The sequence below is a fragment of the Atractosteus spatula genome, chromosome 12 (assembly GCF_055471065.1).
Source record: "Atractosteus spatula isolate fAtrSpa1 chromosome 12, fAtrSpa1.hap1, whole genome shotgun sequence".
Classification (NCBI taxonomy): domain Eukaryota; kingdom Metazoa; phylum Chordata; class Actinopteri; order Semionotiformes; family Lepisosteidae; genus Atractosteus; species Atractosteus spatula.
Genome location: NC_142717.1, coordinates 21,156,354 through 21,179,222, shown reverse-complemented (window position 1 = coordinate 21,179,222; position 22,869 = coordinate 21,156,354). Strand labels below are relative to the sequence as shown.

Here is a 22,869-nt window from a genome sequence, read left to right as displayed (position 1 = left end):
CAAAACTGAGATGAGCCTTTATGTTCTTTTTGCTCAGCAGTGGTTTTCGTCTTGGAACTCTGCTATGCAGGCCATTTTTGCCCAGTCTCTTTCTTATGGTGGAGTCATGAACACTGACCTTAACTGAGGCAAGTGAAGCCTGCAGTTCTTTGGATGTTGTTGTGGGGTTTTTTGTGACCTCTTGGATGAGTCGTCACTGCGCTCTTGGGGTAATTTTGGTCGGCCGGCCACTCCTGGGAAGGTTCACCACTGTTCCATGTTTTCACCATTTGTGGATAATGGCTCTCACTGTGGTTCGCTGGAGTCCCAAAGCTTTAGAAATGGCTTTATAACCTTTTCCAGACTGATAAATCTCAATTACTCTGTTTCTCATCCATTCCTGAATTTCTTTGGATCGCAGCATGATGTCTAGCTTTTGAGGATCTTTTGGTCTACTTCACTTTGTCAGGCAGGTCCTATTTAAGTGATTTCTTGATTGAGAACAGGTGTGGCAGTAATCAGGCCTGGGTGTGGCTAGAGAAATTGAACTCAGCTTTCCAAAGATGTGATAAACCACAGTTGATTTATGTTTTAACAGGGGGGGCAATCACTTTTTCACACAGGGCCATGTAGGTTTGGATTTTTTTTCCCTTAATAATAAAAACCTTCATTTAAAAACTGCATTTTGTGTTTACTTGTGTTATCTCTGTCTAATATTTCAATTTGTTTGATGATCTGAAACATTTCAGTGTGACAAACATGCAAAAAAATAAGAAATCAGGAAGGGGGCAAACACTTTTTCACACCACTGTATACATTCTTTTGCAAGTATAATGCAAGTCAGATAAGAGAGATTTACCAGTATGGTTTTCAAAGTACTAGCACAATTGTTACTATCAGTGTTTTTTTAAAAATGATAGGAGTATGAGTTAATTTTCCCAGAACTCTTTTTTTCTGTAGATCAAACAATGAATGAAAATTTAATACACCTTTCTTCCTTGATTCAAGAACGGGGATTAATTACCTTGAAAGGGACATATACCACATCCCATAAATGTCTGTAGGTTGTCAAAAGCTATCCCATAGTGTCCAGTTTGGTCACTTCATTGGAAAGGTCAGTCATTTGGAAGCTGCCCTGTGGGTAACTGTCGAAGACCAGAGCACAATGACTATATCAATGTCCACAGTAAAATCATGCCAGAGATTTTCAGCATTTAAGAACAACGCTTTCAGAAATAGTAAACTTAAGTTACTGTACATTAAGTAGTCTTTTTGAATAAAGTAAGAGTAAATTCATGAAGAACACTGTCTCAAGCCTCATACCTTATTCTCTCATATTTTAAACTAAGATCCTGTATGAAAATGTGTTCACTAAGTTTATCTCCAAAAGCATGGCAGGAGATTGAGGAATTAATGTACACTCTAATACCAAGTCATCTCTGTTACTGATTCCATCCTATTATGTCAGTGCAGAAAGACAGAAATCAGAAAGATGAAGTTTAATTTGCCCAGTCCCATTATGCTGTATTGGGCCCCAAATGAAGTCAAAATGTTTTCTCACCTGACAGAAATTCTACAGCTTGACAACAGCTTTCTGTTTTGTAGTGACTTCTTGGTTTTAGCAAATGAAAAACTGCCAACAATTAGTTGTATTGTGGGTAAAACTTTTTTTTTAGATTTATTCTCAGCCTAGTTCACTGTAGTGTTAATGCCAATAGAGCAGCGTTTAATGAAGGATGTCTAATTTGAAATTTCATACGTGAAGAATTTTCCAAAAAGTGTGTTGTTTTTAAAGCATAATCTATTTGATCAATGGAGAGAGAAAATGCAGTTTTTGAAGGGCTCCTCCTTTTAAATCAGCAGTTGAGACAAGAAAATATCCGATCCTGAAATAGGGGAGATGTTTTATCATGCCCTGTTTTCATTTTCTCTCAGGATATCTTATCTATTTCTGGGGAGAAAAGGGAACGAAGCCGCAGACTTTTTTCCAACTTCTTCTTACTGAAAAAGCTTGCCTCATTTCCTTTGTGATGAAAGCAACAGAAGGCATTGTGAGGGCAAGTCTGTTTCCAGAAGCTCACAACAATGCAGAATATAATTTCCATAGAACCTTCTCAACTGCAAGATATACTGTATGGACTGCTCTATAGCTCACAGTTTGTGACAGTCAGGGAATTCTTAGCTTGCATTTCAACAATAGACCACAGAACATCCCTAAATTGCACTGACTATGATCTACAATCTGGCAGACCTGATTCAAAACCTTCTGTAGTGTTTGGTTTCAAATTACATTGAACAAACACAATACTTTTTCCTCTACTTTGTATAGATTTTGTTCTGAACAGCAAATTTACAAGTTGGGTAATTTGCATGTTAAAAACATCCTAGCATCCCCCCCTCCACCCTAGATTTCAGAGTTATATCCAAAGAAAAAGGAACACTCCAAGATTACCCAACAAGCCTCCTTTTACATAACCAACTTTGCTCCTCTAATGTATATCATGTATATTTTACAATAGAAAATGATTAATATTAGATGCAACAGAGATTTTAGGTACAAGAAAAAGCTACATAGTTCAAAATGTTAATGTGATTTAAAATCTTATGAGACTGTTGCTTGAAAGACATTATTTAAGCTCTGTCACAAGTGTAGAATTTGTGAGATTTTTACCACATACAATATACCAGGTGACATGGTGGCACAGTCGTCCAAATTGGTGCTTCTCACCAATTGCTGGGGACTGTGGTTCACATCTGGACCAGGGGTGCTGTCTGTGTGGGGTTTGAGTGCTTTCCCCATATTCATGTGGGTTTCCTCTAGGTGCTCCAGTTTTCCCCCCAAAGACCAAAGACAAACTGATGGGTAAAATATCTTCTGGGAAAAATCGTGTATGAGTGTATGTACAGTACCTTGTGATGGACTGACATCCTGTCCTGTCCTGCTTTGCACTTGTTGCTTCCTGGGTTAGACTCTGGAGTAACTGTGATTGAAATTAAATTATAAACTGAAATTATAGGTAAAATTAACATAGTAATTTTAAGAGGAACTTAACACAGCTCTTAGCAGTTGTTTCCCATGCCCAGAATCTTCAAAAAGACTCTTTTGCAATTATGCAGTAAGATTTCCCCTACTTAATTCTCCACCCTTGCTATATTTTCAAAACTGAAAATATCCTTCTTATTTTGGCAGCATGCTGGTGTTTTGGTAAGATGCTGAAGTTTTCTAAAAACAGGTCTTCAGTTTTGTTTCCTGTTGAGGAGATGAGTTTTTTTATGTTTAGCATACCTTAAAATAGCAGATTGTTCCATTTTGTGCATTTATTCAACAAAATTCCCTCATTGAACTGCGATGTAAAAGGGTGTCATGGTGCTTTTGAATAGGAAATGGATGTTTTTAAACAGCAAGATGTAACTGATCAGAAATAAGAAAAGGGTTCTAGAAAAATAAATGTCATAATACTAAACTTTATACAGTGCCTTTAAAAAAATTAAAAGTAATTTCACAAAGCACTTATTTTACAGAAGAATTGTAATCACTTGTACATGGCTTGTTGAAGATTCCGTCTGCCAAATTCTGGACAAACAAGATATTCAGTAAAGGAAAGATACTGTACAACAAATATTCAGTAAGGGAAAGATACTAAATTTATAATTCAGTAGCTTCAGACTTAAATTGTGTAATATTTGGCACTGGCTTGTGTTGCAGAGAGAGGACAGTGGTTTGGCCATCAGTATGAAGGTAACAGAGACTGGTGTGAAACAAAAGGTTTGCTTCTAACCTGTATTTATTTTCATCTGTCATCTAATGTTTAAGCATTATTTTTCATTTAGGCCACTGTGACCTCCTAGTAGATATCAGTGCCAAACTATTTTTCTATAATTTCTTCATAGTTTATGTTCTTCAGATACCAAACTAAAAATCCCATTTTTTTTAGCATACCACGTGTGGTAACTACTGCACCTCAGCCTTGGACCATCCTTCCGTCTATCACAACAAAAAGCGAGAAGGCCCACTGATGCTTACCAAGTACTAAACAAGTCATGTCTGCCAAATACCTTTTGCACAAATAAAACCAGTGATGACCATTCATTCATTCTCCAGCCGAAATACTGGAAAATAAGGAATGTTGCTCCCCAAAATGGTGGATGCAGTTGAAAAGACCTAAACACGGCGACAGGTACATCTGAAATCTCCCATGTTATTTGAAAAGGCTGCCCATTAAGATAACTTTATTAGCCACATACAATTTCTTGCATTAGAAATTTGTCTAATCACATATCCCAGCTTGCTCTCGAGACACACAGGCAGGGAGAGAGAAGCTTGGGGTCAGAGCACAGGGTCAGCCATTTATATGGCACCCCTAGAGCAGTTGGGGTTAAGATTCCTCTGCCAGCTGTGGGATTTGAAATTGGCAACCTTCCAGCCACAGGCACAGAGCCTTAGCCACAGTGCCATCACTCCGTCTCCAAGTAGTCAAATTCTGTGAGAGTTACGGTGAATCTCCTGATGGTCTGGATCTTTAAAAACCGACTTTAAATTATTACAAAATGCATCCCAAAAGATGTCTTTATTTGACAAATTGTAAATTCCTAGACTGGGTCATTGAGTGTAAGCAAAAAGATGGCCACCAGGTAGATTGGCAAAATTATACTAATAGATGAATGCCAATACCACTCTGTTCTAATTCTCCACAGATCTCCATAACATGAGCAGATAATATACATAAGAGAACTAAATTATATTTACAGTGCTTAAAGGAAATTATAGATTATACCTTATTTCTCAGGCTACTGTATAAGGAAAGATTAAGTAGTGCCAGGACCAAACTAGGACCAGAGTGGAGGAAAGAGTGGAAGCTTCAAACTAAAAAAATGAATGTGTTTTTTTTATAGAGCCAACTGGGAAGTTGCTTGCATTTACTGTATATGCAAAATATATTCAAAATGCTTAACCATTGGTACATTTAAAGGTAAACTTTTATTCACTTGCAAGGTATTCAAAGACAGTAGAGTATACTTAGACCAGCTAATTTCATATCCCACATGGCATTGTAAAACCAGAGTAAGAAAGGAGAAAGTGATTGAGCAATAGCCTTCAGTTGTATACAGTCTATAGCAATGTTATGTATGCTTAATGCTCATATGGACTGACAGGATGTTTGTATACAGGGCACTAACAAAAATAGCAAACAGCAGTGGGGAGAGCAGCCACTCCTAACAAGCCCCCTAGAGAACTGGAGAACCCTTGGTGCTCGACAGTAACATCCCTGAGGATTTTGCAAATAGAATTATCATAATTTTAAAGCCCAAATTCCAGAGGTTGCTTCCACTCAAGGCAGAGTTCTCTTTTTAGCATCTATAGAAAGGATTGTGGATGAAGTATTGACAGCATGAACCATATAAATGAGAGTTAACCCCTTTTTTAAAATTACTGCCTATCAAGTTTAAATAAATCTTGTTTGATCAATCAATGTAGCAATCAAGTTTAAATAAATCTTGTTTGATCAATCAATTTAGCAATGCAACTCTAGTCCGTGTGCAAGCACTTTGGGGCACAGTGTAGCATCCAAATTTATTAGGAACAAGGTTGATAGTACAGATAGAAAGTTCCTTTTCCTTCTTCAATAATAATTAAACAATAGTGGCACTGGTATTAAAGAAGCCCCTCTCAACAGCTGTTTGTATAATCTCAAGTAGTAAGTGTTCCTGCTGATCCAGAAAGGTGGCTATGCCATCAAACCTAGGGTGCTTGCCTCTGAGACACTTAACTAAGTCAGAGAAACTGGGGCATCCAGAATAGCTGATTTTCTCTCGGAGAGACGCTTTATATTTGACATTGTTTAAGGGAAATTATAGCAGCTAAAGGCCTTCGAGAAACTGTAGAAATGTGTCATTGTCATGTGGCATGTCAGTGCTCTACAGATTCAAATGAAATGAGTGGAATTCAGAATTGATTAAAGTTGTGTTGGGAACTATGACTTAACAGAGGAAATGTAAAGATTGCACTAACATTGTACAGTATGTCAAACCCAGAAGATGGCTTCATCTGCTGCCATGATAATATAATTCCATTTAATTCACTCTGCTCACTGCTGAGAATTTCTTTCCTGCTACACGTTTTTAATTCAAACACAACTGTTTTGAGAATATTTTAGTGAATATTCAAGAAGTGCTCAGATTCTGGTTTTTAAATTTTTTATGCTGTTATGTTAGAAACTAATAATGCATTAGTTGTCCTGATGAAGCCCTTTAATTAATACCATAAGGCCATCTTGAGACTTTGATGGGGGTATCTGCAAATATTATGTTACGGACCTGAAATAACACTTACAGTAGTGAATCATTCATATTGTGGAACTAAGACTAAAATGGATTTTATTCGAGAATGAACATTTTATGCTCAGATCATTAGCAGATAGGTTAAACACTCACCTGACAAGGTTTGATGTATATCTGTGTTAAGTAACCTGCTGCAAGCACAGTCAATGAAATTCAGTCAATAAAAAAAGTAAATAAAAGTTAAATTCAGCATTGAAATCAATGCCAGTTTATGAAGTTTGAAACTAAAGTTTGGGAGGTGAGCAAAACCCTAATCTTGCCTACTTCCGCCTACTGTAGTTGGATATAAATATCTCACGTGCTTACTCGCTTGAGCACGTTTCATTTTCACATTCCTCCTTCAACCCCATCATTGTAGCACTTCCTGGCTCATTAAAGGGGTGGGGGGATTCCAACAGCCCCCCTCTAATGAGTGTTGCTCTCAATTATTGTGAACTCAATGAGCTATTGTTCTGCTCACCTACTCCAATAATATTAATCATGCCCCTTCTCCACCGTAATTAGAGTTTCACCAATTGAATTATAATTTATTTAGATAATATATTGAAAAGTTTCAAAATGAGCATTTACCTAAAAAATGCAGTCCCACCCTTTCCTACAAATGTATTGTATTGTTTTCTAGAACAAAAGCACTCCATGTTTTATTGTAAGCAGAAGAGGAAGTAACAACATAATGCCCGTTAAAAAATCTATGAATGACATGTGTAAGATCCAATTCCTGTAGCATGGCAACATCCATTTTCATTCCATCCAAAAACTAAGCAACAGGCATATATACAGGGGCGTTTTATACCATGTACATTCCAGGGGATTACACATAAATCATTAGTACCAGAAATACTGTACCTTCAAGACTACTATACAGTATATACTATATATAACACTCACTACAAAACTACATTGGAGGCGAGACGGAAGTATGGAGACAGAGCATTAATTTATTTTTTATGTGGTAAACAAAATTGTAAAAAATATTTTAAACAAGGACTTAAATACATCATAGCAGATTCAGACAAAATGTCCTATTGCACATTCAAACTTACCTGCAACCTATCTTTAGATGAGAGAGCTACATGTCCTCTTGTGTGGTAGTCAAACAGCAATGAGCTATTCATCAGGGTCACTTTGCACCCACCTGACAGGTCTTCAGTTTCTTGGATCAGGCACACTTCTGTGTGTGCCATGATATTCACCTTATAATGGTGCCTTTAACACCACAGATTGTTGACTGAGATTACAGTAGGGTCTCAACATCTGAGAGTTTAACATTCACAAATTTGGGTATTTGTTTTCTAGTCTGGTAAATAGGGTTTTGGATGAAAACAGAGAAACTGGAAACAGTGGATAATATATTATTTTAGTCTGACCCAGGTGTTTTCATTGTGTTGACAAGTTTAATAAGCTTTTCCATTGCTTTTACCAGATCGAAGAAGGTTTAAACAAGGTAGTAGAGAACTGTCCTTAGATAAAAACATACTGCACAGTAAAATGTTACAAACAAGAAAAGGTAATTTGACCCATCAAGCTCATTTCTTAGTTTGTAATTAAAACTTGATTGCAGGATCTCAACCTACCATTTCATGTAAAAAACATGGCTGAGTATCTTGTACCAGACTCCCACAACCTTTTGGGTAAAGAAGTGCCTCCTATTTTCTGTTTGAAATGCACTTCCACACATGCAGTTTTCACTTGTGCCATCTGGTTCGTGTTTCACTGTTCATTTTGGAGAAGTCCACTGTGCTGCCTTTGTCAATGCCTTTAAGGAATTTGTCTATGACAGTCCTGTAAGTCCCAGAACATACAGTATCTGGTTGTTCTACATTGGACTGAGCATCAATTGTTTATGTAGTGAACAAAATTGTAAAAATATTTTAAATGAGGCCTTACTTGTGTGTTGAACAATTGTGATATTTTTATAGCTGGGTGTTTCCCATTTTGTATTTATAGTTTATATTTTTAATACATACATACAGTACCCTGAACTTGTCTACAATAAATGTAACCTGCCAGGTGTTTCCCAGTCTTGAAATTTATTATTTTATTCATTTTATTGAATATTTTATCTGAATTTATTTGAATATTCACCCCATATCTGTACCTTCTGTTTTCTATTTAATAACTAATTTTCAGTTCACTCATGTTTTTCTAAATACCTACCGTCTGCAATTTAGTCTATAATTCGTTAATTCATTTTGCTTAGCCTTTTTATGGATGGATACTACATTAGCAATTCTCCAGCCCCTGGGTACAGGCTCTGTCTTAAGTGACTTTTGGAAGAGTTGCATCAATGGCTTCTGAATAACATTTCTTTGTTTCCTTGAGTACCATTGGAAAGATGCCAATGGGCTTTGTTCTTTTCTGCTGAATTGAATAGTTGATTGGTTACAAAGCCTTGGCCAGTTTTTGTGCTTCCATGCTATAAAAAGCATTGCTCAACCCTGCTCAATCACCAGTGTCAGTTCCTCCTTCATAGAAGACTGTTTAAATTGCTTACCATCCTGTGTACCCGGGGAGAAAACAGGCTTCTGATACCTAGGAGTCATGTTTAGTAAACAAAGAAAACAAGGACACTTAATAATAATAATTGCTTACACTTACATAGCGCTTTTCTGGACACTCCACTCCACAGTCCACATGTGAAAGTATGGGGATACTGCATGTCAGCAGAGCCTAGACTAATGCAACCATCTCAAATTAATTAATTCAATTAAGTTAGAAATGGTCCTTAAGAGCTACAAGTTGGTGAGAATGAATTTTCATTTCAAATGATCTCTAAACACCTTAACTGAACAAAATCACTGGCCTTGATGATTTTAGGGTGACCAATGAAACTTACTAGTTTGTCGCTCTCCATGACAAGAGCTAGCCACACTGTTACTATATAGATTTTCTTTTCATTACATATTTTACCCAATAAAAATGAAATCAATTTTGCAATGAAAACAAAACTTGCAGAATCTTATGCAAACCAGTAATAGCAACAGGCCTGCCAAGCAGGCACCTATTTAGACCAAGAGCTACATAACCAAAAATGGCAAGTCAGGCATTACCGCAGATCAAGCTTGCTGAACGAGAGAAAGAGGAGCTTTCTGCAGGGATGAGCCTTCACCTTCCTTCAATCAGTAGCATGGCAGAGGTGTAGAGAGGAGACAACGGTATTAAAAACTGGGAAGTAAAATCTGTGCGTGGACAGGAAAAACAGCTGCTGCTGCCACCTCTCTTCTGAAATTAATCCTTGGGTGACATAACAAGACAAAGTTACAAAGGTACAAAGTTTAAATTCTAATACTTTTGTTTCAAAGATGTAGTACAATTGCAACATATAGCTCCTCCATTATTCTATTTTATGCTAAACAGGATACAAGCCCTTTGCAGGGCACACACTAGACACAAACACATACTCACACCAGGGACAAGTTTACAGACGCCAATTAACCTACCAGCATGTCTTTGGACTGTTGGAGGAAATCAGAGCACCTGCAGGGAACCCATGCAAACACATGGAGAGGATGCAAAACGTAGGCAAATAGTAACCCAGGAACTGAACTCAGTGCCCCCGTGCTGCAAGGCAGCAATGATTTTCTGCTAGGCTACCCCTTGTTTCTACATAGTTCACTTATTCTTATCACTACAAAGTTTAAATTTGAACATTTTTAATCCTTTCAAAGGTATTAAGCAATCTCAACAGATACTTCATTTTATTGTTTTATCATCACTATGTACATACTGTAATACACAGCATTCGTGATCACTGCTTTTGGAGAAAGTGGCATCGTGATCAGCACTACCCCCTCGTAGATGTTTGGACCTGGGTTTAATTCCAGCCTGGGGCACTGTGTATGTGAATTGACATGTTGTTTCTGTATGGGTTTTGGATTTTCTCTAGGTGCAACTGTTTCTTCCCACAGTCTAAAGACGTATTGTTTGCGATATTTGCCCCCTGTATGTGTGTCGGTGCCCTTCAACCGACATTCTATCTAGGGTGTAGCCCTGCCTCAATCCCTGTACATGACTCCAGCTTACTGTAACTGATGAAAAGGTGGTTACTAAAAATGGATGAACGACTTTAGGTAAGCATTTAGCATTGCAGGGTTACATGTACTGTATGTACCAGAAACCTTTGTAAGTAGTGTTTCATTTGCTCTAATAAGTGCATGTATTTAGACTATTGCAGATACATACTGTAATTCCAAGAATATGAATAACTGGAAGATGGGTATTAATAAAAGTGCAAATGAAAATAAGTGCTTCATTTAAGCACATGAATGTGGTATTTGGTTTCTGAAAAATATCAGGTTCATACTAATTGAAATAAACCAACTAATTTAAACCCAATGACAGATCTCAGTCCATCTCAAAAGATTGAAAAATAGAATAAAGATAAGGACCATTAAGCAATTACTCCACCTTGTGGTTAATAACACTAAATGAAAAGGTGGCTCCCCATTCTGTCTAGGACTCAGAATGGCCCACATAAAGGAACCAAGTCAAGACTTATGCTTCAGTATTATTATTTGCAATCAATAATCTACTGTGAATATATTCTATAATATAGAATAAAGAGACTTTATTTTTTCATTTTTCTTTTACATACACTTTATCATTGAAAGATGAAAATTTATTTCAAGCATGAAAAAAAAACATCTGATAGTACTGCTCATACTGTATAAAGGTTTGCATGAGAACAAAGGTTGAGGTGGTTGTTAGTCACCTTAGTTGACCCTAGAGAAGATTTGCCCTCGTCTTTCTGAGGAGCAAAAGTGTATCAGTTCAGTAGTATTGAATTGAATCTAAAGAGAGCTACATTTGAGTGGAGATTCTGTTTCTTTGACCTGGGCTGAAACGGAGATCTTATCCCAAAGAACCTTGTGAGAGATCAGATAATGTGAGATGCTGTTTTGAATCATTATTGTCTTTCGTATATTTAAAGATTTTTTTCCTCATTATATCAATATTACGGGTTGCTTTCATAAAATTACATTACAAATCCAGTTCAAAGCAAGAGAATCAATAATTACTGCATTCTCAATTTTTTTCTGAACACTTGCCTGTTTCTGGACTCCTTCTGACCTATTTTGGATTCTTGCACATCCTGCTAACATACAGTACTGATGATCAGAAACATGCTTATGTTATACTCTTTGCAATGTAAATTGTAAATTAATAAGTAACATATAAAGGATATACTATCTGGAGAATCCATACATAGATCCCTCTGGCAATTCTGTAGCTGCACACCCAAAACGAAAAGAAAAAGAACTTTGCACCAATCTCCATCTCCAAGACAAATGTATTTGAAATGCTTAAAAACAGTACTACTTGTTCAGGTGTGAGTTTCAGTACTGATGTGAAGTTTGCAAAATACAGAAAACAGGAGAAAAAAACACTTGACCACAAAAAAGAAAAACAAGTTAGTTTCTCACGACTGAGTTTCTCACAATTAACAAAATGCTTACATTTATCCAGACATTCATGATTCTGCATTTATGAATAAATTACAATACTAAAGGAGCTAAAGGACACAGATTATGAGGCTTTTCACTTCAACACTTCATATAATTGAGAAAAGTTACTATTAACCTATACATTTACGTGAAAATGAGAAACTGCAAATAAAGTTAACCCTTTATACACTGTTTGTTCAGTAATTTTACTTGAGACCTGCCAGAAAAAAATATGAAGAAAACTCATTGTTTGGAGAAAGAGTCATACATTAAACGCAATTTGAATGTATGCTTTGTTCTGCCAGCTGCCTCTAGCAGAACAGGACATTACAAAAGGGATGGATATGATATCTGATGAAATTTCTCTCTAGAGGTTACGGAACATCAGTTGTTCCTACTGTGAGGCCTTTTACTTACCAGGGCAGACTTGCCTGCTACTGTGGTTCCTACTGTGCACATTCTATACCTCCTGTTTTCTACCGTCCCACCCTCCCAACAACCAGACCCAATCCACCCAAAACCTAAAAGTATCTGAGATAATAAAATGCTGCATCCTTTTACAGTCCTACTGGTTGAAAATACTGACTCAGGTATGCAGTGCCAGTTGTGCAGTCACATCTTTATTTTAGAGTTAAACAACTTTCACTCATATTATTTTGTTACTGTAATGCAAACTCTTAAGTGTTCTGAAAAAAATGTTTCACTTCTGCATCAACTGTAATTTGCCACAGCAAGTAAACATTGCAGCAAAAAGTAGCTTTACAAAGAAGCCCTAAGAAATGCCTTCTGAAATTGGGAAGGAGAAGCTATACTGGGTCTGTACAACACAACCGAACACTGAAATAGTAAAATATTGATTTTTTTACTGTATTTATCAGTTATGTCTTGTGCAGTTTCACTACCTTCCTTCCTCTCACTAAGCTCTGGCAAGAGTTTCCAGGCTGCTTTTGCTAGAATAGTAAACAAGACAATTAAAAATTAAACAACAAATATTAAAACTGGTGAATGAAGTTTCTTGATCTGGAACATGAAGTTAAATTGCAGTATTTTAAAAATGCAACATGCATTTCTTCACCTAAACTTTAATCATACAACGTAAAGCAATTAAGAAATGAGATGCAGTTTGCTGGCTGTAAAAAAGGTTAGAGCTCACGGTTTTATGGTCCTTGTTACTTCCCGATTAAGAAATGACAACATGTCTGTCCATATATGTGTCAAGAAATGTGAACTGCAGAGGTATTGTGCTCAGGCATAAGTCACACAGGCATTACACTTTCAATCACATAGCAACGTGTTCTTATGTTCTACCTCTGATACAGTGAGTAAAAAATACTATAAATATTAATCCAATCTTGCTTTTAATCAAAAACTTTATTACAGGTCTGAAGTGGTAAAATTTGTAATGCAGTATTCTACAAGATTGACATTGAGTTATTCTCATTAATACAAAGAAAAATCTTGTTAATTTGGCAATTAAAAACTTTCACTTTTCCTTTACTGAAAAAAAGTGATTGCATTTATTCTGTAGAATTCATATTAAATAAGGTACCTTTGTTTTAGTCGGAGGTGTATATCAGCAACTACCCGAGAACAACTCAGTATTGTGAAAACGTTTTATACATAACTTTTTGTAAAAAAAACACATTGAAAATTATTAAAGTGCAAATAGCACACAAGACATACCCATTTAAAAATTCCCAAACTAAAACACTGCTGTACTATAAGGCTATTATTATTTATTTTATCATCATTATACAATAATCATTAGAAGTTTGTGGAACACAACCACAAAGAAGAAGGCTACATGCTGTTGGATCAGCGGCCACAGCCAAATGTTTTATTCCATTCCTCATACAGCTCTAAGTCTTTAGAAGAGACACTGGGGCGCACAGTCTTGAGAGCCTCTTGGAAGTCTGAGTAGAGGATGGGGCGAACCTGGTCTGGTGTGATTGTGGCAATGTCTGTAATCTGAATGCTGCGGATAGGACCAAGAGCAGCCTCCCGACACAACTGGGTCATGTCTGCCCCAGAGAAGCCTTCAGAGCTCTGGATGACTAGCTCTAGCTCCTCCTCAGTGAGTTCACAATTCTCCCGTGACATCAGGTTTACAACTATCTGCTTTCTGGCCAAGGCAACAGGCAGAGGGATGTAAAGCCTCTTGGCAAGTCTCCTTCGAGCAGCCTCATCAATTTCCTGGGGACGATTGGTGGCCCCCACCACTAGGATACGTTCGTCAGCAGAGGTACTGGCCCCATCCAGCTGCACCAGGAACTCAGTCTTAATTCTACGGGAGGAGTCATGCTCGCCATCCACTCTCTGGGACAGCAAAGAGTCAATCTCATCAATGAAAATGACAGCAGGCTGGTGGCAGCGGGCAATGGCAAACAGTGCCCGTACCATCTTCTCTCCTTCACCCACCCATTTGGATGTGAGAGAGGAAGCACTGATGCTGAAGAAGGTGGCTCCAGACTGGCACGCAATGCATTTGCCAATCAGTGTTTTGCCCGTCCCAGGAGGTCCGAAGAGGAGTATCCCCTTCGGAGGCCCTCGGAGCCCTGTGAAGATGTCTGGCCGCAGCATGGGCCACACCACAATCTCCTTGATTGTGTTTTTGGCAAAGTCCAGTCCAGCAATATCATCCCAGCTGATAGGGGGTCCATGGTCCATGATCTCACTCATGATAAGTTCAATAATTTTTGGCTCGAAGTTCTTGAGTCGCTCATCCACAGGATGTGCACTTTCAGTGTCAGACACTCTGCTTGACATCACCCCTGCATGGCTGTCCTCCTCCTGCCTTGGCATAGGTGACACAAACTTTCCAAAAGCACCACGAGATCTGTTGGCACCCAGGGACTTTTTGACCCCAGTGGGGTGGGACACAGGATGTGCTCTCTGGGGCTGGTTGTTGTATTTTTTCTGCTGGTTCACAAACATTTGCTCCTTAGCTGTTTTGAAGCTGGTTGCACGGCTTTCCTCTGTACGCTCTCCCTTGCCAGTACTGCTTTGAGTATCTTGTTCTCTTTGCTGATGTTGTCCATATCCAGGGAATAATCCCCCACTGTTTTCATTGCTCATGCTGTACATCTTCCTTTTTGCAGAATTTGAAGAGAAGAAGGCTGACTGGGTATTGTAAGAATGACTCCCACCTGCTGAAAAATGTTTTGCTGGTGGAAGGGGCCCCAAACTTGCTGCTGGATTGGCACCAAGCTTTTCCGAGTAACCAAAAAGAGGAGCAACAGGGGGCTGGTTATTAAATGAGGAAGAAGCACAGGAGGAACCAGGATTTATGTTACTTGGTGCTGTAGCATATGGCTTGGGAGCCATCTCAGAGCTGTTTATTTGTGTATTGCAGGCTAAAGGAACATCTTTGGGTTTTAAAACCAGGCCTCCAGCACTACTAAAAGCAAGAGGAGCACATTTAGGGTAACCTTTGTTCACCTCATCAGCAACCCCATCCCCAACCATCATGTTCGCATTAGCAGGTGCCACCAGAGATTTCCTCCTTTCAGTTCCAGCTTGAATCATGCTTTGCATGCATTTTAGCTTTAACACGCTCTCCACTGTGAAGGACGACTCCCACTTGTCACTGTCATTCCTCTGACATCTTGCCAGATGCAAGACACTGTCAGCATAGTTGTTCAGTCCTGTCTGTGGATTGTCAGAATCGACAACTGCGGAATACTGCTCTGTGTACTTCCTGAATAAGCTCCCAGCACAGGCCTCAGAGATGTCCGAGTTTGCCCATGCATACTGAATGTCTAGAATATGTGCACGGTAGGCATCCGCCTTCTGTTCAGGTGTGCAGGTGCCAGATGAAATGTCAAAGGACCTCTTCTGCCATTCACTCAGATGTGTTGTGCTCATGGTTGCCCCTCTCTTGCTGTAGCTCCTGCTTGGAACAGTTGTGAATATTAAATGTATAAGTTTAAAATTCTCAGTTTATTTTCATATAACAAATTAAGAGACAAAATAAATACCAATGTGATAACAGTGTGGAGTTTTAAAGGGCAAATATATCAGATAAACATATTAACATTGTTGAATACAGTAACATTGTTGAAAAAATGATGGCAGGAACCACATTAATCTGCAGGGAATCTGATTTTCACACAATAAAAAATAAAATTATCATTGTATCAGGTTTTACAAACATTTTGTAACCTTCTCTCATTATTTTTACAAGGGACGTGTTAATTTTAAATTTGACACGAAACACCCACATAACATGAACTCATAGAATAGGATCAGGGTATCATTTCTGATCTGGATATGTGCACAATTTAAATTCACTCGATTTTCTATGTGCTTTATGTAATTTCATTGCAACCTTTATCTGTCACTGTTGATATTGCTGTAATTATTTACTGGGGTAATAAAATATTCTCTGTGCTAAACAGCTCCAATTCTGGGAGTGCTTAAAGCACTAAGAATAAAAATAATGGTGCTTAGACTGCTCAAGGTTATCTCATTAGATTGATGTGCATTACTCCCGCTATAGGTTCAAGCATGGAGAACTCATGTTTGCAATTAATAGTAAATTAGATTTTACAAATTATTAAACTAGTAACTTTTCTACATTTGCAACTGCAAAAATCACAGCAGCGCAATAATGAAACTAACAATAGCAATAAAGCTGTTTCTTCATTAACATTTTTGGTTACTTTTAATTTTGTGTGGGATAATTAGTTAAGCAACCGTTAAATATATATTTTTTATTTAAGTATGTTGCTTTATTTCAAAAATATTTTGAAGTCAATATTACAGCATCACTGTATTACCATTATACCGTTTTTTTAATTAAGCCAACCCTCGCAATTATATGCATTCTTTAAACAAATATTTAGGTAATATTAAGGTAAATATTAGGATGCCAACTAAATTTACCCATATATTTCAGGCTCCACCTCATTTTATACACAGAGGGGGGAAAAACTATCCTTAATCACCCTGCCCTTTTCATCTAATAGTTCCAAATGTCAAAAATGCAGGCCTAACTAAAGCTGCCAGTTGATGACAGTAGAAATGAATTATGGATTTATTTTAATTGATTCCGAACATGTGCTTATCGAATCTTTATCGCGAGCTAGATATTACCAGTTTTGATATTTTTCTCTATCAAAAAAGGACTTACTTCAACTAGTTTAAAAGCGCTGATGAACATACAAAGGTGTAAATCTATTTTTCTTCGAGGCAATACACAATAAATCCCTACTGCGTAATATTCACTTTAAAAACCATATCTTATCAATGTTTTCATAACGTTATTCATGCAATACATGTACTGTTTACATAAATATTATATATACAATACAGAATTGTAAGTAAAATCCATGTAGACTCGCCATGCTTGTTTACGTTTCGTACCGATTTCTACGAAACAAAATCCACAGAAACACATCTCTCCTGAAAATTTTCAACATTTTGAAACATGTTCTTGGAGACTTTTACTAACAGGATCGTCACACATTATACAACACCGATAGTTAATGATGATAATATACTTTATATACGCTATAGTAGAAACATCTTACCTTATATTTGAGACAAACTTCCCGCCAGGCTCACTGGCACTCACACAGACCAGGAGGAGGAGACTAAACGTTCATCAGAGTAAAAGATCGACACCTAGCGGCTAAAACGCTCATTCCACACTACAGTAAAGAACTGGATTAAAGTTAAATATACTCGCAGTACTACAAATACACTACATGCTCTATGAGCAGTGTACAGTGCACAGTGTCAGACTAGCCAAAGTAAAGAGCAAAAGTGATGCTGTAAACAAAATCATACAGCAATGATGAAGATAAATACTTTTGGTATATACCCTCCCCACTGATAGCTGATGTGTGGTGAGCGTTCTGGCGCACTATGGCTGCCGTCGCATCATCCAGGTGGATGCTGCACATTGGTGGTGGTGGAGGGGAGTCCCCATTACCTGTAAAGCGCTTTGAGTGGAGTGTCCAGAAAAGCGCTATATAAGTGTAAGCAATTATTATTATTATTGGAATTTATTGATTAAAATACAACTATGCTCCTTGTTTAAGATAAAATCACTTTATTAGCCATATACAATTTCTTGCATTAGGAATTAATCTTTATTGCATACCCCAGCTTGCTCTCCATGAGACACACAGACAGGGAGAGAAGCTTGGGGTCAGAGCACAGTGTCAGCCATTGTATAGCACCCCTGGAGCAGTTGGGGTTAAGGGCCTTGCTCAGGAGCCCAACAGAGTAGGAATTCTCTGCCAGCCACGGGATTTGAACCAGCAACCTTCCAGCCACAGGCTGTACAGGCCGCAAAGTAGTGAGATCAATATGTGCTGTTCTTGCAAATAGTGCCACATGAATGAAGTGGGTCCCTTCTCATATATAAGGTGCTTTTGGATTTCTTGAACACAAGTACATAATCACAAGAAACTATTAATTGCAAAATATTATCCTCCAGGTACCCCAGCAGGATGCCCAAGAAGAACCTTCTTCCAAAAACAAAATAAAGCATTTCTGAATGGTTAGCATTCTGTAATATTTTATTTTGCTGGAAGTCATTAGGGATAACTGTTTTTTTTTTCTATTTATTACTACCATGATTTGTTAACATTACATATTTTATTTTAATAGCAATTGCTTTGTTAAGCCTACTAAGCATCCTTGTAAAAATAATTTTGAAGCACTGCAATGCTCAACGCGTTTGTAGAACGCAGAATGTCTAAAATATCCCCTATATTCTAACCACAGTCCACTAGAGGTCGCTCCAAAACGGTAGTATAAACACAAGGTAACGTAAAACAGCAATAGCGATCTCTAAAGGGGTTTTAAACTAAACATTTTTCTGTCGTGACTGGAGTTATTCCAGTGGAGTTCAAAGTGCTGGTCAGTCATTTGACACAACTGTATAAAGCGGTGTAATGCAGATTACTGTGTCCCAGTAAATTCCGTGTCCCCTAATGGAGGTTTGAGCTGACTAGGGGATGTGGGTTTGGGTTCCACCCAAATGACCTTAATATAATCCAGCACCTCCCTTAACTTTACTCATACTGCAGGATATAAATGACAGATGAACATGTTAAATAGGTTAGAACATTACACAATGTTGATTCTATCAGATGAAATCTGTGTGTTTACAACACATGCCACACAAGCGAGGTGCTCTACCTCCTACTGATTTGTCTTATTTTCAGAAGAGCTGGAAACACAAATTATTTTTTCAGTACGCTGGTTTGTTGTTTTGATGTCAGTTCCTCCAACCACAACATTGAATTCTAGCTTGTCACGTGTTCCAGTTGCGTTGTTTTTCCAAATGATGAATTTTCTCCTGTTGCAAAACATTTGATTTACAGCATGTCTGAACTAAAGTCCTTCATTGTCTCTAACATGTAAAACAATCACTTCTGTGTTGTATAAACTGTATGTGTAGTTAAAATGAAAATAAATATTGTGGTTTTGAAGTTTTGAAAAGAACTTAAAAAATATTTAAATTACTGACAGAAATGTAAAAAGATGGAAATGTTATGTCATTTTTGTGATGTATAAGCCCATTTTGGCACGTTAGCGAGATGAACTTGGAAATACAAAACCATTCCTCACACAGCCCTGTATATTTTTAAGAAAACACTGCTTTACTGTTCATAAATGTAGCACATGCAAAAAGAAACCCCATAAAATCCATAATTACAGTATACAGCCGCAAAGAAACTATTCTTGTTTTTATCATATCCTTTAAAATGCCAAGAATGATAAGGCCTCCTGGTGCTTATGACACTAACTGGTGTTTTAGTCCTTCAAAGTCCTTAAATTCATATGGTTTAAACCCAGTGGGCAAATTCTGATAAACTGCAATTACTTTTTTAATGTGACATGTCCTGTTTATATTATATATTATATTCATTTTACATGCATATAGATCAGTTTTTAATAAAAACAAACAAAACTTGATCAAAAACATAGTCTTAGAATCTCGCTTGGAACAGTTATAAAGAATTATTATGTTTCAACACCTTTTGTGATGCAATCCATTCAGGTTTGATTATGTACAACACACTGTAGTGTTCCCTTCCACTCCTGGACAAATTAAAAGGTTAGAGCTACTTATCCTTGTCAGTGTATGAACTTTAAAATTATGTTCAAGTTTATACCAAAGTTGTTCTACCCATTGATAAGTTAAAATTTAACAAAGACTGCCATGCTCTGACATTGAATACTACAGGCACCCTGCAGCAGCAACAGCATTTGAGTTCCCCTATAGGAAGGAGAAAAGCTTTTAGTTCTGTCAAACCAACTAATCTACAAAACATCGCTGAACGGCCTGTTCTTCAAAAGAGATGTCCAATGACAGCATATCACCTCACAAATTACAGTGTTCCTGTCTGACATTATTGAATGAATTGAATCTATTGAAAAGACACCTTCGGGGTGTATTTGTATTCCAGTTGGGAGGAATTGTAAAAGCAATGTATTGAATGTATTGAAAACGTCTATTATGATATATTCACATAGGGCATAGTGGCACAGTGGTTCGCATTGCTGCCTTAGAGTGCTGGGGCCTGCAAGCCTATCTTAGATAAAGCAGCTGGAAAACAGATGGAAGGATGGATGTGCACATGGTTAAGGGGTTAAGCAACATACTGTATGGAAAATGCAATGATAATTTAATTTTTTACACATCTGAGAAACTCATTTATTCTCCTAGTCATTTGACATTGTCAGACACAATCATTAGTAGGCATAATTTAAAGATTTAATGAATACCAAACAGATCAAAATTGCAACAAATAATATACTACTGGCAGGGACTAAGGATGAGGAAAATATTTTTCTTCTGGTAAACTGATATGCCTGACCAGCAAATTTATTAATTACCTGTAACACAATCTTCCCAGGTGCACAGCAGTTCCAGAAAAAGAAGGGCAAATTGAATTGCTACAGGTATAATTCATTTTTAGCACACAGCCACCAACTTCGCATTCGCCTGCTGTTGTAAGACTTAAATCACTCATGGCCATATTCCTGCAGCAATCCTACTTGTGGAGACAGTCATGCAGCAGGCTGCAGAGTGTGTGACTGGAGAATCCTCTTGCCACTCATTGATGCCACTGCAAACTTCCAGGTGCCCAGCAAGCCAGGATTTGCACTTTGCCAGAAAGCTAAGGAAGTCCTTACCGACCAATCCCAAATCTACCCTGGTAGCACAACTGTGCTGCTGTTTGAGGAATCCTTGTCCTAGATGGCCACTGACATGAACTAGCAGTCTCTGGAGATGTTATTTTTATTTATGATACAAACCCCATTATGATCTTTATGCAATGGAGATGGTTAGCTCTTCAAAGGGGTGTAAGCATTAGTAAAGTAGTCAAATTAGTACAGTAAAGAGAAATAGAATAAATGCAGTTCTTACTTTGGCCCATCACATTACTTCTAAATGTATGATCAGTAATGTGGATAAACACATAAGTGCTGTGCTCTATTTTGCAATAGAAATGTGTAATACTGTACATAAGAATATTTACACAGTATTTATACACTATAATACATACCGTGTATATTCCTATATATACAGTATTTTACAGTACATAATCATTTTTATTTTTATTTAATTTTATGACTGAAAGGAATGATGTATGTTCATATTTTCTTCTCATTTTAGTAAAAGAGAAACTTGCTCCCACAGTATTGACAAGACTTATATTATCATTTGTTACGTTCATGGCAGGTCTTGTTTGATCAATTTTGAATAAACAGATAACAGCATTACAGACATGTATGCTTGCCATCAGGCCTCATAATCCTTAGACACTGTGAGACACAACAAGATTTTAAGGTTGCCCTTCAAATAAAATTAATGTGAGCACTAAACCTTTACCAAATCAATGTTGCTGCTTAATTTATATAAGACAGTAAAATTGTCTTACTGTACATCCACCCATCCATCCATTTTCTATAATCTTTATCCAATTCAGGGCCACAGAGGAGCTGGAGCTGATCCCACCAATCAACAAATGCAAGGTAGGGTGCACCCTGCACAGGATGCCAGTCCATCACAGGTCACACATACTCACATCAGGGCTAATTTTCCAGGTAGCCAATAAACTTAGCAGTATGTCTTTAGACCTTTGGAGGAAACTGGAGCATCCAGAGGAAACCCACACAAACAAGGGGAGAACATACAAACTCCATGCAGGTACAGCAGCACTCCAGGAAACAAACCCAAGGCCCAAGCACTGTGGTGCTAACCATAGTATCACTGTGCCAAACACCATAGTCTGACATGATTTTTTTTAAAATAAAAAATGGCCTAAATTGCACAGTCTGCTAATTAAATAAGTTATTGACTACACTGTTTATTTTACACATTAGCATTTTAGATCATCAATCAGTACAAATAAGGTTTAGAACAGCTTGCTGTTTAAAAAAATAGCTGCATATGATGCAAAGTAAAATGGAAAATACAAATTATTCCAGAATTTTTATTTTTTCACATTGATCAGTAACTGTGCAGGTATATAATTACTGTATGTAATTATGTAGCAATATTGATTTAGTAATGGTTTAGTACTTATTCTGTACATTGACTGAAATACTGACTGGGGATTATGGGGCAAGGTGACAACCCTAATGAAGTGGTTTCTAAACCATTGGTAATGACAGAGGTAGTAATGCAATGCAATGGGCAGTATAACAAAGGCAAAGTACAAAGACTGTCTGTGGATATTTATTGCTTTTGATTTCAATTCAGAAATAAACACTCAAGAAACCATAAAACAAAACAATTACAAATGACAAGCCACCTAATTAAATTAAAAGGCATTCAAGCTCATTCAGGTGTCCATTCTATGATTTTTCAGTTCACTCCAACACCTCTGCTTTTATCCAGTGATACATCACTATTTCTTAGACCCACTCTCAATAGTTTGTGTTTTGGATTTAGCTTTGTTCTGGATCAGCAGCAGTTATGAGGATGCAAGTTCAAGTGAATATTCAGACTTAGAAGCACATAAGAAATGCTTAGCTACTACGTTTCCTGATTTCATCAAATTGAAACAATCAATAACCACACCGATTCCAAGGAAACAAAGTACCAATTACAGAGATTCAATGGAACTCTTTCACCTTT

The 22,869-nt window shown here is 37.4% G+C and overlaps 1 protein-coding gene across 1 annotated transcript; it reads right to left on the bottom strand.

Moving 5' to 3' along the window:
- Positions 1-13,577: 13,577 nt before the first annotated feature.
- On the bottom strand, positions 13,578-15,626 carry fignl1 (fidgetin-like 1). The gene has a single exon (XM_088929517.1). It carries the CDS (start codon positions 15,624-15,626, stop codon positions 13,578-13,580), a length of 2,049 nt encoding a protein of 682 aa, XP_088785643.1.
- Positions 15,627-22,869: the final 7,243 nt, after the last annotated feature.

Coding starts and splice junctions, on each gene's coding strand:
- fignl1 (XM_088929517.1), bottom strand. CDS start 15,626: ATGAGCACAACACATCTGAGTGAATGGCAGAAGAGGTCCTTTGACATT.